At 32.9% G+C, this 12,866-nt stretch overlaps 1 protein-coding gene across 8 annotated transcripts in view; it reads right to left on the reverse strand.

Moving 5' to 3' along the window:
* The window catches only part of ADGRL2 (adhesion G protein-coupled receptor L2), a 189,009-nt gene that overhangs the window by 15,333 nt on the left and 160,810 nt on the right, over positions 1 to 12,866 (reverse strand). For all 8 annotated transcript variants that reach the window (XM_049616922.1, XM_049616926.1, XM_049616923.1 and 5 more), the window contains 6 exons: positions 11,216 to 11,341; positions 10,738 to 10,943; positions 9,469 to 9,642; positions 8,282 to 8,491; positions 7,126 to 7,346; positions 5,724 to 5,790 (listed from right to left, as the gene is read on the reverse strand). In XM_049616922.1, the coding sequence (XP_049472879.1) occupies positions 5,724 to 5,790; positions 7,126 to 7,346; positions 8,282 to 8,491; positions 9,469 to 9,642; positions 10,738 to 10,943; positions 11,216 to 11,341 (1,004 nt within the window). The remainder of the gene's footprint in view (positions 1 to 5,723; positions 5,791 to 7,125; positions 7,347 to 8,281; positions 8,492 to 9,468; positions 9,643 to 10,737; positions 10,944 to 11,215; positions 11,342 to 12,866) is intronic.

Raw genomic sequence — 12,866 nt, forward strand, 5'->3', positions numbered from 1 at the left:
TCTTTTTCTCTCTCTCAAAAATAAATAAACATTTTAAAATATATGATACAAAGCCATTTTTTTAAAGACTGAAGACGAACCAAGTTGAATGTGACACAGAAAACATCTCTTATTTAATCTTTAAGAAACAGAGTGTTAGCTACATCTCCCCTTCCTCTCTCCTCATCTTACTGAGGTTTTTTGTAACGTATGTGTTTAATGCTTCTTTCTAGTTACAAATATAATATATTCAAAATACATACAAGTTCAGCAAAATGGGATAACCAACAACAACCCTATCTATCTCCAGAGGTAACAGGAAACACTTGGAGAGCCATGCTACATTCAGAGATGTTAAATGCCTTGCCAAAGATTACTTAGCCACTAGAATGTCAGTGCTGAGATTCAATATACTGTGCACTGGCTCCACAGTCCAGCATCTTTACAAACAAAACTGACCAATTTATTCTGGTGAGAAAATTAAGAGTTTGCTAGCAAAACAAAATTAAACTAGCTCTGTATTTAACAACAAAAAAAAGGGTTCTACGTCTATGAAGAGTAATCCGTTTTAGAAATCACTGAAGAGTTGGTGAATGAGTTGAAGATAAACAATAAGTACATTAATAAATAAATTACAACTTCAAAGAAATTCTGAACACAAGAGGTATGCTGTTCAAATGACTTCTCCCTGATTGGCTTGCTAGAAGAACTATTTCTCTTTTTCTTTGTAAAACACTGCTGTCCCATAATCAGCAAATGGCTACAATGTCCACGTACTTCTACTCCCATGAGACAAATTGTATATCTAACACTTAGTTCTATTTTCTCAAACCTGTTTGTGTTCTACTCACATAGCTAAACATCACACAAACCCATAAAACTGAGTCTGAAAAGAGGCTGTAGTTTCTAACATTCTTTAATTTAGTGTTTTAAAAAGATGTCCTAAAAATGAATCTTTTTAAAAACAATTAAAAATATCAGAAAAATAATCATAAAATCACAGAAGGAGTTTTGCACTCAGATTATTTCAAAAATGTCTGAGTTCTCCAATTAAAAAAAAACTAAACACAAGAATCATAACCAATGTACTAATATTTAGGTGCCAAGAAATTTATAGTTAAAGCCAATACTAATTTAGACTTTGAAATATGACTTGAAAATATACAAATAATGAGGGAACGGTATCTTCAAAGTGACAAAATACCATCATTTCAAGACAAAGTAGTAATGAAAAAAGGCACACTAGACATATCGTGGACTACAATATAAAATGGCCAAAAAAAAAAAAATTGCTAAGTGTAAGATACTCTCTTTTCCCCAGTTCCACACTAAAAATAAAAATCTCACCAACAATGTATTTATTAGTCCTATTAAGGAAATGAAAAAGATACTTATGTCATTTAGGTATTGAACATTTTAATATACTATCACCAAAATGGATGACAGTGAAATCCTTTCTGGAATTAAATAGAACGATTCCTGAAGTGTAAATAATTTTTTAAAATGAGGTTTTAGAGTTCTCTTCTGTCTCCACTGCTAAAAAAAAAAAGGTAAATATATTTATTTTCATAGAAAAAATATTGTTGGCTGTGATCTTTTTCAGGAGGTGATACAGTCTTGATAAGAGTCATGATTTTGTACAGTAAACTATTTCAGTAGATGTTTTTCCCCCTCTCCCTTCTCCTTTCTTGTTCTCTTAAAATGTAACTGAGAGAATCAGAACAAGAAATTGAAGGGCAGATAGAAATATCTCTGATTAAATCTATCATACAAAATAGTCACTTAAAGGCAAAAAAAGTTAGTTTCAAAGTTCTGAGTTCTTCCTTCTTTGCATTTTCCTCAGGACATAAATGGCTCTTTATAGCCATAAACTTCTGTGTGTGTGTGTGTGTGTGTGTGTGTGTGTGGTTTTTTTTTTTCCTGATTAGAGTAAGGGATTTCTTTCTCCTCACTTTTATTTCTTCCCAATTTACTTTCCTGCATTTGGTATGCATTTAAAAAAATAAAAGAAAAAAAAAATTCCAACCATCAAATGGAATTTCCCCTATTTCTTCCTGGAAAGCATACAAAAAGGCAGCCCTTCACGTGCTGCTCTTGTTCCAAATTCCAATGGAGCCACTTTCTGTCCACTTGGGTTTTTTTTTCTTCTTTCTAACATAAATACTACTAAGTTTAAGCATAGTACAGATTTTGGGATAGTACATACTTTGATGCTATGCATCAGTGAGAAAGGAAAGAGACAGAATTAAAACCGTGTACACAAAGATTTGTCTAAACCTGGGAAGTGCATGTCATTTACTCAATCATCCACATAGAAGCCACTAGTGGGCACAGTATTAGGGCTGAATTATATAGTGTATGTCAACCCACTAGCCTAAATGCCCATACTGATGATTAATTTTAGAGATGAGGCAACGAGGAGACAACTCATCCAGGAATTAGTCAGATTTTAACTCTGCTGTGTGTGCGTGTGTGTGTGTGTGTGTGTGTTGTGTGTACACACCGGTAAATAGGTAGATGGATATCTCTTAATAGAATTCCATGTGGAAGAGACAGCGAGCAAATTCAGAAGAAGCACATTTTTCCTACTCAGCTAAATAGAGTAAATCACCAAATGGGGCATTCCTTCTCTTCTAATGACAAATAACACACTTTTACCTATCTCTAAACAATAATTTCATAAATTATTGTATAAATAATCTGCTAGTATAATTTGTTAATAAAGTTCTCCACTTAATGATACGGTGTAGCTAATCATCACCCATATGGATGACACAAAGGTACAAAGAAGTTTAGAAAAAGAATAAGGTACCACCGGTTATAGGAGCCCACAGTTTGTTTTACAGTCGTCAGCCTGCTCAATTGAATCACATCCGTCTAAGCTTAGCAGCTTAAAATTCATTCCACAGCTTGCAGTGCTGACATGGATATGATAAGACAGAAGAACAGAAACACCACTCTGAAGTAACCTAACTGAACTGCACATGTTCTGACCCTTTTTGTCCTCCCTGGAGCTTTTGCTACCTGGCAAATGCAACTCTAAAACTGCACTTGTATCTCCAGATCTTTGCTGTTAGCCAAGCAGAAACCTATTTCTCCCTGGGACTAGCAGCCGGAGAGGTGTTCTCTGAAGAAGACTTCTAAATGAGTGTGTGAGCTGAACTCTTACTGAACTGAATTAATTATTAACGATGCAGATGGAGCTGTCCAAATGATAAGAACAGCTCCTGACGTGTCATGATCCAAGCTTTCATTAAACCATTTCAGGCATACTAATGGTTTCCCACTGCTCATTACTTACAAGCACTTTTCTCATAGATATAATAACTCTAGTGCCTGTAGGCAAGACAGTCTATAGAAATACAGAAGCAAGGAGTTTTATCTTCCATAGCATGTTATTTTTCTTCATAGAACATTATTAAAAATGTACACTTATTTAATACTACTAAATTAAATGGCTTCAATTCAGAAAAGTTGGAAATGCAAAACTATACTTTCCAGGAATATTGATAAGTAATTTTTGTTGTAAGAGTACTCCTTCAAAGGGTAGTATACGATATAACTTGTATTATTAAGATTTGTGTCTGAATTGACTTTTAAATATCCTTTATCATCAGGATATATATAATATAAATATATTAATATTCAACAAATGTGCTATACAATCCTATCATATCATATCTCAATTTAGGTCACATGCAAGATGTTTTACCCTTCTATATCACTCTGTCTCTCTGTGTTGGGATAATTAGAGGGCAAAGCAGTTACAGGAGAATTACTCCTAGGATCTGTACTGTCAAAACAGCTAACTGCTGTGTTTTTGTTTTTGTTTTTAAGTTGGGAACACTATTCCCAAAAGCCCTTCACATTTCAACCTAAATTATTTGGTACAGGGTAATAATGACAACAAGGCTAATAAATAATAGCAGGCTCACACTGTAGGTGGGCAATATAATAAAATGTGCTTTACTCATTTTCTTCCTAGAAGCTGACTATATGTGAACATTAAAGTCTTTAGGCCAAGTGACAAAGTTAATACTCTAAAGTCAGTATTTATTTTTAGATAGAAATAAACAAAACTGTGGCACAACAGAAGTTAACACATGATACTTTTATAGACCAAATGCCCCTAAAATGGTCTCTACAATTTTCAAAGTATCAATATGTTTAGCCAAGGGCTCAGGGGAAAAAAGAGAAGTCTTTAAGGATCATGCCACTTCTTGTCAGCTGTTTACCATTTATTTTAAGAATGGCTTAGGCTATGTTAACTTAAACCAACAACAAAAACTGGGGCAATCATTTGGATTAAAGAATTCTGGTGAGAAATCAGCTTTTCTAGGAACACTTGAACATGTTTTACTGGTTTGATTCATACAGGCATTCACCTCAAATTTTCATTTTGCTTTGTATGGTGTATAAAATAATTCATTTTAAGGACAAAAGTACATACACTTGAAGTAGTTTTGAGTTTCCTTGAACTACTAAAATTTTTTCTCAATTTTATGAAACACCAGCTAACTACAGAAATATCCCAATAAGCTCATTTGTGTCATTTCTTTTAAAGAAGAAAAAAAATCCTTAAAATAGGTACTTAAAAGATATAGGCAATATTTAAACTTGTTTATGTTTCCTTTTCAAAGTTTTAAGTCCAAATATTTTAGCTACATCCTTTTATTTCAACTATATTTCAAATATTTGACTAATGGTAATATAAGCAGTTAAACACTTTAATGTCACTATAGTTAACTTGTATCAAATTTATTACTTTTTTATATTTCTTTTAAATTTTTTTTTTTTTAACGTTTATTTATTTTTGAGACAGAGAGAGACAGAGTATGAATGGAGGAGGGTCAGAGAGAGAGGGAGACACAGAATCTGAAACGGGCTCCAGGCTCTGAGCAGTCAGCACAGAGCCCAACGCGGGGCTTGAACTCACGGACCACGAGATCATGACCTGAGCCGAAGTCGGACGCTTCACCGACTGAGCCACCCAGGCGCCCCTACTTTTTTATATTTCTTAAAGACCAATATTTTTATTTGGGATTTTAAACTCTTAGAAAAATAATTTTATTTCTAATGAGTTTAAAAGTGATTTAATATTCATTTATTAATCTCAACTTAAAATCTTTTTGTTCCCCCACAAGAATTTAGGGTGTGGATATTTATTTAAAAGTACTAAATTACTACGTGGAAATTAATGTAATAAATATTAAGCTAATGTTCTTTCAATTCCATAAAACATTCATTTAATTTATAAATGCCACATAACTTGGTACAGGGCTAGTATTACAGGTTTTGGAGACAAAACTTCCTGAACTAAAACTCTTAGCAAAAAATTCACTACTCGAAAACAAAATATACACTTCAGTTATTCCTTACTAATTGTTAAACTAGGCTCAAATCATGTGATCTTAACATGGCTTATATATAGATAAATTTTACATGGCTTATATATAGAGATAAGTTTTTTAGATTATGACATCACACTGTAGCAAACTAAGTTAGATTAAAAAAAGTACTTTTTAGAGGAAAGGATTTTTCAGAAATACTACTAATCAGCAATATATAAACTCTCAATAATGGTATAACATTTAAAATATACTTTATAATTTTACCCTGTAGGCTAGATATGTTTATAAATCTTTGAAAGCATAGATAAATTAACAATGAAAGCAATTATCCCTGTTTCAATAGCACTGCTAAAGCAGCAAACTAAAAATGAAGGGAAAATAGAGTCTCCTTACCAGAATAATGAAGGTAACTGGTCCAATGAAACTCCATATAAAATAGTTATCAACATGAAGCCAGCAACTATTATGAAAAGAAAAGAGTATGTATTAAGTAGCTTCAATGGATCCTCAAAATTACAAAAAAAATAGAATTTTAAAAATCTATCAGAAACCATCTTTACATTTGCTTTTGAAAATTCACTTATCACAGGTAAGAATAATTTTGATAACTCTTGAGTTGGCTTTGATGTAAACAGTAGTAATTTATTTACTTCAACCTACTGTTTTTCATTTCAGTTTTTAAATTTGGTAAAGGCATACATTATTATGCTTGTATGGGGAGAAGAATAAACCCCACAACACCCAGTCCCTGATTCATAAGATCTCTAACTTCACTAAGAAAAACCTGAAACTCGATATTCCAAATCGTCTCATCATTTTTAAGTTCTTATCTTCAAAATTTGCCTATCAGATCTGTATCTGAGATAAAGCGCTTAACCCTATGGAACATAACAGACAAAATAAAATGTTCAGCTGCTATGTTTGTTTCAAAACAGTACAGCATAAATATAATACCTCAACTGGGAATGGATGAATACGAGATAAAAAAAAAAAATCAAAGCGTAGCACTCATCTAGTATTAGAGTAAATGATGCATAAACTTATTAAGACAGATTTTACTTAGTGGTTCATTTTTCATATAACATCGAATCCCCACTGAATTTCTTTTATTTGTCTTTCATCATCTGTATAGTCAAAAAGCTTTCTTTAGTCCAAGAAATCTTTATATAACTAATTTTATCAAAGGAAAAAAATAAACAGAATTGGAAGGCAAATTCATGCCTCTAGCAAATAAAATCCTTAGAAACATGGCTATGTCTACCTTCTGTCATTTTCCATAAATATCTATATTTTTTATAAATGAAAGACAGTGACTTATTTTAATCCTTTCAAACTGCCTGATAAAATATTATCAAAGTAGAACATATGGGATGGAATGTGCTACTGTCACAATTCAGAATGAGAGTTAGCTAGAGGGTCGGCTGCACAAAGAGAGCTAATGAAGCATTAGGTTAAAACTGAGTAGTTAAACCTGTCAGATGCTTTAAGTTCAGAAGAATTTTTACTTAATATCTTTCTAAGGCCAAAAAGTTATTTACTTTTTCAATTTGTTTCAGGTCAATCTTTTGTGTTAAAAAGAAAGTCCATAATTTAGAATCTGCCTCGCTAGAGTACAAATCCTCTGAACCTAGAAAATTACAAAAGACTTGATTGTAATTTGTGCACGGCATGCCCATTCTCTTACCAATAAAGCTTTCAGATGCTATTTTAGTCTGTCAGGGCCCCTCACTGACAGCTAACAGGCTTTAAAAAATTATTCACTTGAAAAACACTCAGGTCGCTTGCAATTACTTACGCTTTTTCTGTTCCATAGCTCTTATAGTCAATAGCAGCTGAAACCCCAACCACTGTGGCAGGAAACAAGTAACCAGCAACATAATAATATTTCTTCCTTGAATATTCACTTTCAAAAACTTCAACTAACATTAGGTAGAGCTGTACACCTTCTAGGCACATCCAAGCAAAAGCGGCCAAAAAGAAAAAGTGTAGTAGTCCTGCAAATATTGGACAGGCAATCTGTAAAGGAAAAGAAAAAAAAGCACAAAAGAGAACACATGAATACAGACTACGCCAAAATTACACAATACTCACTGATAGTTCTCACTGTCTTTAAAATAAACGTTAAAGAAACCACTGTTTCTTTAAAAATTTTTTTTTTAAATAAATGGAAATGAGTTCTAAACGCCAAATTTGAAGAGTTTAATGCTTATAGGATATAAGGCCAGGTGTGCCAGAAATTTCATCACTGGAAGATATAACTATTTTTAGTGAAATTTAAGTGCAGATAAGAAAACATACTTTAATTTCTCTTCGAGAATTATCTGTTATTAAATCAGAATATTTTACGTACAGATTAGTTGCTCCATAGATCTTTGGAACAGTTGTTCTAAATAAAATATGTTACTTCTATTTTTTTCAATAACAGAATTTAAAAATTCACTTTAATGATGAATATCCTGGCTGTGATTCCTAATGATATTTTCTTGTCGTATGTGAAGCATTCTTAAAATTCATCCCAGCGCAGATGGATAGAGGGTAAAGCATTAACTAATTATGAAGTACTGACACTGAGACCTCATGGTGATGAACAAATTGCTAAAAGATGAAGAAATGATCACTAGTCAGAATGACTCCATAAGCAAAGTGAAAATGGTAAAAATAGGATTTTTTTCATGTCAGTATCCCTAGAGCTCTTCTCTTCAAATCACATGTCTTAATAACAACCCAGAAAAATGCTACTGCGCCTTGATACAAGAAATGAATTAACTCACAGTAATAATACTTAATGATTGCAGCACTCTCTTTTAATTTGTTACAAATTACCCTCCAACATCATCATCGTCAACTATATTAAGTTTACAAGGTCAAATATCAATATCGACATGTGTGGATTCACACCTGTTATAGTAATTTTTAGAGATCCAAGGGCAATAAGCTGAAGGGGTGCTTACCATGTATTTCGTCTTGTCAATGCCTATTAGGAAAATAAATTCCGCAATGAAAAGGTTGATACAAAGGTTCTTGTGAATAGTATTGCGGTCACTCTGTAGGCCACGGAAAAAGCAGAAGGTGAAGATGCATATAGCCAGGCAAACAAGGGAAATGACAATTCCCACCCAGGTGATGACGGTAAGGAGTAATTCGTGAACTCCATCTTTGTACTGAAATAAAAACAATATGAGGAACGTTAGTATTTCTGCATTGTATCAACTAAAGATAAGGTAGCTTTCACATGTGATAGCTCATGTTTAAATACTAAACTCTGTGTTTACATTCTTATGTATTCAAACAAGGTTCAAAACTAAAAAGGAAACTTGATCGTATAACAGAGTTCAATATTATCTCATTAACTTTTATATCCAACGAATGACCTACGAAAGTGGAAGATTTTACCTACAAAATAATGCGAGAGCCCAATTATTTCAAAACAATGACTGAGATAATTACCTACATAAACACAGGAGAATATTTATATACTGTAATAAAGGATACTCAGTTATGATAAAAAAAATAATTGGCATCTTAATGACTGTCCTGGCTAACAAAAATTTTTAAGCTTCCATTTTCCCTTTGACTTTTTATATTTATTTATATACTAAGAGTCAAAGAACACAATAGACCTGAGAGTTTTCACGCTATATTTCTTAAAATGTTTTATCTTCTGGCTATCATTCTCTTAATCACGGAAAGGAACACGAAACGTTCCAGAAGCTATCCTGACCTTTCAAAATCTGCAGTTTTGCAGTGTGCAACGTTGTTAGGAAAACTCAAAGCCAAAGTTGTAAAACGAGATTCAGACATTCCAGATGGGGAGGGTGTGTTAAATTTTAGAATCCTCAAGTCTCTTTTGTAGGACCTATTTCTGCTCCTTTTTTAAATCCCTGACTGCCTCTGCCAAACACCTGCCCAAAGGAGAAAAACTCAGAACAAGTCTGTAAAGCAGATTTTGAGAAGTAACAATAAATATAGGGCCAAGACCTCCTAAAATATACGGACAGTGTAGAGACAATCAGAAATTCACACTACTTTGTTTGCTAAGTTTTAGTTCCGATAAGCACCCAAAGACGGGACTGTTACCCAAGCTGTTTTGAATCTCTGAGGTTTTTCTCTGCTACTAATTAGAAGTGCAAATACTTACTGCAATTTCCCTGTGGGCCATGAGAATTGCAAAATTGGTTAGGTGGCTGCATGCACACGTCGTACGAGTTTTATTAGTGTCAACCAGCTTGCAGCCCTGGGTAGACCAATATCCCATCATAGTTCTTTCTGAGTAGTTCCAGAAGGAGCAGTTTGCATTGAAATAATTGTCAGGCTGGGAAATAAAATGACAAGATAAAATTAGGATTTTACACTCTAAGATGGCAATAGCAATTGTTTAATATGTGTAAAAGGTAATTTAGATTAAACTTTGCATGTTTCGGACTATAAAGTTTTTCATCAGCAAAATTGTAGACTATGTTATACAAGGCAGATATCTAACTTAAAAGGGGTTTTATAGTCCGAAACACTCTAAAGTGTACTCTAAATTACCAAAGACCCATTTTCCACAATTACAATTTCCATCTTATGATTTTACATACTGATGGTACATTGGAATCATTTTTTTTCTTTTCTGACAAAAATAGACCCTTGAATTTGTTCTGAGAAAATTCTGTAAGGACCAAGTATTTTAAAAATCTATTTGGGGCCCATTTTTATTCTAAGTGACATGTCAGCATCATCAAGGTTTTTAAAAGAGTGAACTAACTGCAGCAGATGTAAGAGAACAGTGCACAAATTCATTTTTCTTTGCCAATTCTGGGGATCACTTGGCTATCTGTGGGCACGTATTCACTCTGCTTGTAACAGAAGCCAAAATTCTGCAGCCAATCTTCCAACACAGGATAATGATTTAACAGCCAACTTCATTCTAAGGCACAGCAGAGGAATCACCTCTCTTCAAGTCTAGATTTTTAAAAACACCACAATACTTGATCACAATTGTGTTGCATATGATCAGTAAAATCAAAAAGAAGAAAAACAAACAAAAAGGTCTGCCATGCTAAAAAGGCAGAGTCCTAACAGTTAATACTAGGCTATCCTGCTGCTAAGGTAAGAGTTAATTTTCATTCTAAAACAAATTACAGTCATTTACATTTTCCTGTTGATTACTGAATTAGCTTTCATTAAGAATACACTTAAGTTCTAATAATCACTGAACCAGGCTCATTTAATTTTATGTTCACAGACTTAAATAAACTTATGTCTATGACCTAGTCCAACATTTGAAATTCAAATGGAAAGGTCTTTTCTTTCCTCTTTGCCTTCTCCCCATTCCCTTTCTCCCTGTCCCCAGCACTTCAAGTTTTGCTTTCCGTCCTCACTGGTTTTATAACCTTCTGTAACTTCATTAGCATATATAACTTACATCAATGTGTGGCAGGGTAAAAAGCACAGGATCTGTCAAGTATACTCTGCTGGATTCTTTATTAATTGAAACTGAAATGACGTGGGAATTCACTGCAATGGTGCTATTCCGACCAATAAAGTCAGCCCCCAGTTTTATGGTTGCGTTTTCTGTACTTAGAAACTGTCCCAAACTCCGGTAAATGATGAACACCAACTTCGCAAGCCCTAGGAAGGTAAAAACAGTCGTATGCCTTTACGGGAAATATGCTTACGAATGAAAAAAGATACATCCAAATAAGAATGAAAGGGAAGAATCCTTCTGGACTCTTTATTTGGATTAAATTTCTTGGGAAAGAGGAAGGCATTATTTTAAATCTGCTTTTAAATGATAAGTAGTATTGTTATATTAAGAGTTAAATATGCAGCATTTTGGGGATTAACAGGTTTAAATGAACAAAAAATCCTGTCATTTGTTAAAAGATTCTGCTCCATCTTACCGTTCCTGCTGTTCTGTTTGACAGTATTTGCAGAAAGTTGGATTGAACTGCCTGCTCCTTTGATGCCCAGAGGAAATTTAAAGTCTTGGACCTGTCCTTCTGTACTGAGCACTGCCACTTCCAGAACTGGAGGAGGCAAAAGATAAAGGGGAGGAAAAAAGGACATTCTTTAAACTACAAAGCGGCACATGATAATTGCCTGGAAAACCACTGCTTCTTTTTTTTTCTGCCTATAAAATTTTACTGTTAAATTTCAACAAAATCATAAACTAAATTACTCTAAGTTAAACCTTTATTGATAACTCTAAAACATTTCATATAATCATTTTAACTTTTTTTCCCATGATTTTGTATCTTCTGTCATGAACTAATTCCTGACTTTTATCCTAGGAACAGCGTTAAGAGTTAAAAGCACACAACTTTTAAAATTTCATTTATACCATTAAAATAAACAAAAATATTTCAAAGTGGTTTTTTTTTTGTTCTGTACATTAAATAACTTTTCAAGGCACATTCCATGACAATGGTAAAATGAAATATGAAGTATAAATTTGAATGCCTTTATTGCATGTATACATCTATTTCTATGTATATGATATTTTCATACATAATAAGATTATATAGCTCAATTTTGCAATACTTGGTTTTCTCTAATTTCTGAACATAGTGAGACCAGCACAGCATATTTATGAGAAAATGTTCTGGCATTATTTTAAACCTTCCCATTAATTCTCACTAGTAACTAATAACCTTTACATTTTTAAGTTATGTATGCCATAACTTAACAGTTATGCCCTGTGTGCCAAATCTGACCTGCCACCTCTTTTTGTAAATAAAGTTTTATGAGAATGCATCCATGTTTGCTCATTTACCTATTGTCTATAGCTGCTCAGTTTCTACAATGTCAGTTAAGTATTTGTAACTTAGACCATGTAGTTTAGTTGCTTAGGCTAACTATTCAGGCCTTTATAGTAAAAGTTTACCAACCACTGTACTTTATTCCTACATTCAAAAATTTATGGAAAGGGAACAGGCTGATATAGAACACTAAGAACATTTACCTAATCAACAAGACCAATGTTGTTTAACTTTGTTTCAAAAATATAATAGTCATAACATAAACACTGTCTACTGTAATTCCAATAAAGATTGCAATACTTTATATCAATATTCATTTAAGTTTTTAAAAGAATGGAAAAGCATTATTGGTTCTACTAAAGTCAACTTTTTTATATTAATAATTAGAATATGTCATTTTACTGATGAAATGAGAGGGATTATATACAAAATTCATTAGTTTCTTCCATTAGATTTTAAAAAGTAACAGATACTCTTAATAATTCAATAGAGTCCATACATTTTTCTCTGAATTTCACTCTAATGGTGTATATTCTTGCATAGCGATTTCTATACCTAGACAAATATGTGTGTATGTGTTTGTACACACACACATACACACACACAGATATGATTAATTCACCTACCCCCTTTCTTTTTACAAATATGGGCTTATACCATTACAGTTACCTTTGGATAATAATTTATTTTTTTAATCTTTCACAAATTTGTTCTGTAAAGTATATATAGACTTAGTAGTAAATAGGAAATCATAACATTGGAAGATTTTTATAAGCTATCAGACTACATGTCA

The sequence above is a fragment of the Panthera uncia genome (assembly GCF_023721935.1).
Source record: "Panthera uncia isolate 11264 chromosome C1 unlocalized genomic scaffold, Puncia_PCG_1.0 HiC_scaffold_4, whole genome shotgun sequence".
Classification (NCBI taxonomy): Eukaryota; Metazoa; Chordata; class Mammalia; order Carnivora; family Felidae; genus Panthera; species Panthera uncia.